The following is a 6,088-nucleotide window of genomic DNA, read 5'->3' as shown; positions in this document are numbered from 1 at the left end:
TAAACAGGTTAATGTCAAGCTCTGCATGGTTTTTTTTTCAAGTCTCATGGAATGTAGGCTTACATTGAACACCACACATTGGCTGCTACTGTAGGCTGAATGATAGAACAGCTATTTCCATGTTAAAATGTTATGAAATGCATTTTCTCCATAGTTTATGGTAGGCCACTCTGGTAGGCCTACATTATGATCAAGTAGCCACAGTAGCCTACTTGACCACTGTTAAAACTAACTTAAAGCGGGTGCAGCCTCCGTGTTCACAGTAAACGCACGCCAGAATTTTCACAACTTTCAAGTTTGCACTCAGCAGGCCTGAAATTTGCTTAGTGATGGAAAAATGAGAGGGAACATTGCTTATGACACTATTAAAGAGACATTACACTCCAAAATAAACATCTTAAAACATCTGACAAACCTCAAAAGTCAAGGTGAGTCCACATGCCACAGCATTGGTTGTGCAGATCCAGCTTAATGCCTAAATTATTCATATCTCAAATGAATGTAAAAGATAATTTTACGGTGCTCATCTTTAACATTTATTTTGTATTGTGGCTATAAGGGTATAGCTATATGGATCTACAAAACAAATGTCCTTGGGTAAAAAAAAACACACATTTGAGGCCTGAAAATAACTGACTTTTGAGTGAAATTTACCAGAAACGGAAAGTAAATGATTCAATTGTATTACAATGCCTCTCTAGGCCATTTCCTAGAATTGGTGATTACAATCTATGGTCCAAATCCCACTGTGAAATTACGTCTGACTGATTAATTTCCTCTCTTCTATATTTTGTTAGCTTATGTGCACAGTTGAGGACCTGAAAGAGATGGGCATTCCATTGGGGCCAAGGAAGAAAATTGCTAAATTTGTCAAAGAAAGAGCAATTAAGCAGGTGAGCATTTAATCGTCTTTGTCTTTCAGACACCAGTGTTGTGTTCAACAGGAAGAAAATGTTTTGAAATGGGCCGGTACTACCTGAACTTAGAATACAACATTTGATCTATTCCAAAATGTTTCACTACAGTGTGCTGTACTGAACACAACCCAGTGATGGCTAAAACTGTGTCAACTGAACATAATCTTCTGTGTTCGTGTGCCTTCTATCTTCGGACTCTTTTCGTCAGGCAGCACAAGATAAGAAGGCAGCAGAAGTGAAGGTGGCCAGTCAAGAGGTCGTCCCCGCCCAATTAAGTGAGTCCCTCCCAGGGCCCGGCACCACGAAGCTTCCTGTTGGCGGGACTTACTCGTCCGTCCATGTGGATTACAACTACTTCAAAGTTGGCACTGGACAGGTAAACCTCTGCCAGGATTCAATCAGATCAGCGTAACCCGCGTAACTCTTCGTTGCTTTTGTTTAGGCGGTGTCGAAGGTGTAACTGCGTCAGAGCGGTCAAATCCTCAAGCGGCTCCTGGTGTTACCGATCGCAGACGTTGCAGTTGGATGCACCGAGTCGCAGCCGTGTTACGGCCGTTTGAAGACTGGACTGTTGTTTTCTAGTGACATTAATTTGGATACATCCATAACAATGAGCTAATGAGGCGCGATTTCACCTGGCATAGAAAATGTGCTCACTCGTCAGGACACTGTTGTTCAGAGGAGCTAGCCAACAGCACCGCTAACACAATCACTTCAAACTGAAGCTGGAAAGACTGCAAACTAGCTGCACTTCTTTTCACCGTTTTTCAATTGGCATCTTTGTATACTGTATATCCATAAAAATGATGCCAGCTGAGTCATGATTCGACTGGCTGAGAAACGCTGCCTGCCCCTCTGTCTCCTCCTGACACGTTCATTACTATGGGACAGCTGGAGATCCAAAGCAAATGTAGGAGAGACAGACAGCAAATTTATACAAATATCCCCTGTTGAAAACMAAATGTTACTCTCAAAGTAATGTGAGATAATGTTTAGATGCTTTTTATAAGTGGAGATCAAGTTACACATCCGACGCGCCTAAACAAAAGTAATGAAAAGCTATACATTTGTCAGCTAGCGCGGGTTTCCGCTGATCTGATTGGATCCCGACCCCACAACATGACGTTAGTGTGGAGTAGTGACGTTAGCCTACAGCCTTTCTGTAATGTCATGCATAAGCATACATTTTCATCGGGGCACATGTAAAAGCACTGTCTGGTGTTGGTGTTCTGCCCCATAGGTGTCGGTGGTGTACCACACTCTGGACTTTGAACCGGTGAATTTCTTTGCCCTGGGATCTCCCATAGGGATGTTCCTCACAGTGCGAGGGCTGGAGAAGATTGAGGAAAACTACCAGCTACCCACCTGCAAGGGGTTCTTCAACATTTACCATCCGGTTAGACAATCTTCCTCACAAGTGTTCTGAGCGGAGTATGGGTGTGCATGCAGATGACATACTGAATGTGACAGGATTGCCACTGTCAGCTATAAAGCACATTGTGACAACTGTTTACGTAAAAAGGACTTTATAAATACATTTGATTGAACTGTGACATGGTTAATGCCAATGTGTTTAATTAAAGTAGATCAGGGTAGCAAATACATGATTTGATATGGAAGGGTGTAATAAATAATTTCCCCAAATGTTAAAATATCTGTTTGCTCAAACTGTTTGTTTTAGCTGGACCCAGTTGCTTACAGGATTGAGCCCATGATCCTGCCAGACCTGGACTTGAAACCTGTTCTGATTCCACATCACAAAGGGAGGAAGAGGCTGCATCTCGGTATGGAACTATAGATTCACCGCTGGCTATTTTATCTTCAGATTTGTGTTCTATTTATTACCATCGCCAGGTGAACCCTACCATTGTCATCACTGTCTCTTCCCATTTTGAAAATGACTAATCAGACCCTGGTCTCCGAGGAAGTGAACAGTGTTTCCCCTATATTTATTTAGCAGCGGTGGCCACCACTGCAAAAACAATATATTTTTTAATGATATATATATCACAGAGTGTACAAAACATTAAGAACCATTTCCTAATATTGGGTTGCACCCCCCCAGTTTGCCCTCAGAACAGCCTCAATTCGTTGGGGAATGGACTCTACAAGATGTCGAAAACGTTCCACAGGGATGCTGGCCCATGTTGACTCCAATGCGTCCCACAGTTGTCAACTTGGCTGGATGTCCTTAGGGTGGTGGACCATTCTTGATACACACAGGAAACTGTTGAGCTAGAAACACCCAGCAGCGTTGCAGTTCTTGACACAAACCGGTGCGCCTGGCACCTACTACCGTACCCCTTGCCACCACTGCTGGGGAAAAATCAGAGTGGAAACACTGGTTAATTACAGGACGTAAATCAAATACAATGACTCAGATCTTGGCAGAGTGAAACCTCACCAACAGAACACAAAGAGCAGTCCTGGAAGACCAGGATTCCAAAGTGTAGTATGTTTAATTTATGTCAGTGAGGTTTACAATCATGGGTTGTTTTGTGTGTGTGGCAGAGCTGAAGGAGAGTCTCTCCCGCATGGGTTCAGACCTGAAGCACGGCTTCATCAGCTCCCTGAAGAGTGCCTGGCAGACCCTCAACGACTTTGCCCGTGCTCACACCTCCAATGCCCAGCTGGCAGCCGAGCTCGCTATGGTGGCCAATCAGATCAAGGAGGAGGAGGAGAAGCATGCACACAGTGAGGGTGAGTATAAGAGTGATTTTAAATAAGTCATGAAATATTGCTCTTTCGGTTTATTTGGATAGGGCTTTAAAAACCAACTTTATTTAAACGTCAAAACGTTGGTTAGTCGCAGAACACAGGATAGTGGAGAGTCCTGAGCTGCTGAGAGAAGAAGAGCCCCAGGTGATAATAGGCATGCTGAACGGGGGGAACCGCATCGACTACGTCCTACAGGAGAAGCCCATCGAGAGCTTCAACGAGTACCTCTTCGCCCTGCAGAGTCACCTGTGCTACTGGTATGAAAATCCGCTCTGCTGCTTACTCTGGCTCTTTTTATATTAAGGTGGAAACAGAGATGTTGATCAACGTGCACTGTTGAATACATTTCATGGCTGGATCGGCCAATCATCTCATTCTGGCCCTTGGGTACTCCACATGAGGTCATACTTGTGTGTGGTTGTTAAAAGCTGCTGTTTGATGAAAACGTTGTCATGTTATAACAGCTTTACCTCCCATTTTGTGTCTACTGCTTGATTAGAGTTTTGAACCTGAGGCTTAAGACCTGCTCCAAGGCTTGGATAACATTTGTCTTCTCTACACAGCTGATCTATTTTGAGTTGAGGTATTCTGTTTGAAAAATAATCCCGTGTGCAGACATTGATTTATTTGTCCCTTTTCTTTTCCCCAGGGAGTCTGAAGATACAGCCCTACTACTCCTGAAAGAGATCTACAAGACCATGGGGATAAACCCAGAACAGATTTTACATTAATGCAACGGATTGGTAACCTGGTGGAACCACCCTGATTGCTGCGTTCATTCCGTTTCACTGCACGTAAGTGAAATAGAATGGTGAATGCAGTGATCAGGCCGGTTCCACCATGTTAATGGATTGGTTGGAGTGAAAAATAAACCTTTCTGAAACCCTCATACTCCCCATCAGGTTTGTCCATGTCAATGATTTTTGATTTGATATTGTATATGGTTCTTTGTTAGTATTCATTGATTCTCATAGTCTATTGTATGAGGATGAATATGCTTGTAATATGCCCTTTGTCTTAAATTAAGAAAATAGATCAAATTAGTGGATTGATTCCAAGGACCACTTTACTTGTTTGAAATCAAATTTTTATAGCCTAAATTATAGAAATGGTGAGGTTTGCTGAACTATATGAAATTAAACATTTACAAGAGAAATCACAGAAACTGCTAATTTAAGTATTTACCTCAAATGTATTTTATGTTTAACAATAGCCGTAAAATAAACCATTTACTTTCACATTACTTGTGACTCTTATTTTCAGTCTTCGGTGCTTTTTATGTAGAATTTTTGTCGATTTGTTGCACAGGTAAGACTGCCACATATCCTCTTAAGTCTGGGTAGAAAAAGACAGCATTTACTTTCTGCTTTACGATTTGTGTGTTCCTAGTTTGCTTAAATAGAGAAAATACAATACTTGTTTTTCAGTTGTGTTCAGGAAAAGATTGAGCTCTGAGGCATTCAAGAACAAAGACTGGAAACCTATTGTATACAGAGGGAGGAGCAATGTTTAATGAGAAAATAAGCATTTAACAAAAATTAACTCGAAGGCAGTCATGACTCARGTTTGATACAAAAAGGTGGGCAACCTTGATCATAGTTTTTCAACTGGTCATTCAATACCGTTTTCGTTGAATTCAACATTACACACCGTTCTGTCATACTGAATGCAACCCTGTTACATAATCGCAAACATGTTTTGCTTGCTCTAACATAATACAACTTTGGACAAATCTAAATTACCATCACATTTTTTCCACTTCAATGGGTAGTTCCAAGTAATGTTTTATCAATAAAGATAAATGGTACCTGCCGACATTCAGGGCTCTATTCAATCCGTACCCTAGGTCGAAAAAAATACAGATAATGTAATAATTCCATGTGGCAATTAGAAAATAAACACTTTCATTGGCCCAGCACGGTTGCTGATTCTACAGGATTAGCATTGAAAATGTGACATCAAGTAATAATGGCTGTAGATCTGAAAACATTTAAATATATAGAATGCAATTAAAACATGTGTTTGCTGGGTAGTTATCTGAAATTCACTACGATTGTGTTTATTTTCCACTTTGATGGCGAACTTTCTTTACTGCTAACACTCTGCTCCGGTGCATTTATTTTGGAACGCTTCTGCACGGAATTATTACGTTTAAACCTTTATCACAGAAGTATCGCGTGATTGAAATGTAAAGGCAATTTCCCCATTGTTAGCGGAGACTGCATTAAGGGTAAACACTTCATATGTCGGAACGCTTCTGCACGGAATTATTACGTTTAAACCTTTATCACAGAAGTATCGCGTGATTGAAATGTAAAGGCAATTTCCCCATTGTTAGCGGAGACTGCATTAAGGGTAAACACTTCATATGTCAGCATAAATCGGAAATTACCTTTACATTTCTATCGCTCAATTTTTGGGGGTTTATTCAATTCTTATCGCGGAAGTGCAGC

The 6,088-nt window shown here is 41.3% G+C and overlaps 1 protein-coding gene and 1 long non-coding RNA gene across 2 annotated transcripts; one reads left to right on the top strand and one right to left on the bottom strand.

Moving 5' to 3' along the window:
* Positions 1 to 751: 751 nt before the first annotated feature.
* On the top strand, positions 752 to 4,878 carry LOC112079649 (SEC23-interacting protein-like). The gene is made up of 7 exons (XM_024145537.2): positions 752 to 893; positions 1,126 to 1,293; positions 2,158 to 2,313; positions 2,599 to 2,701; positions 3,429 to 3,617; positions 3,724 to 3,892; positions 4,285 to 4,878. The coding sequence occupies exons 1-7, from the start codon at positions 801 to 803 to the stop codon at positions 4,364 to 4,366; spliced, it is 960 nt and encodes a 319-aa protein (XP_024001305.1). The 5' UTR covers positions 752 to 800; the 3' UTR covers positions 4,367 to 4,878.
* Positions 4,879 to 5,119: 241 nt separating this feature from the next.
* On the bottom strand, positions 5,120 to 6,082 carry LOC139027258 (uncharacterized). The gene is made up of 2 exons (XR_011479333.1): positions 5,774 to 6,082; positions 5,120 to 5,740 (listed from the first exon to the last, which is right to left on the bottom strand). It is a non-coding gene; the product is annotated as an uncharacterized lncRNA (long non-coding RNA).
* Positions 6,083 to 6,088: the final 6 nt, after the last annotated feature.

This window comes from Salvelinus sp. IW2-2015, unplaced genomic scaffold (assembly GCF_002910315.2).
Source record: "Salvelinus sp. IW2-2015 unplaced genomic scaffold, ASM291031v2 Un_scaffold8857, whole genome shotgun sequence".
In the NCBI taxonomy this organism is placed as follows: domain Eukaryota; kingdom Metazoa; phylum Chordata; class Actinopteri; order Salmoniformes; family Salmonidae; genus Salvelinus; species Salvelinus sp. IW2-2015.
The sequence above is the reverse complement of the archived record's forward strand: the minus strand, read 5'-3'. Positions and strand labels throughout refer to the sequence as shown.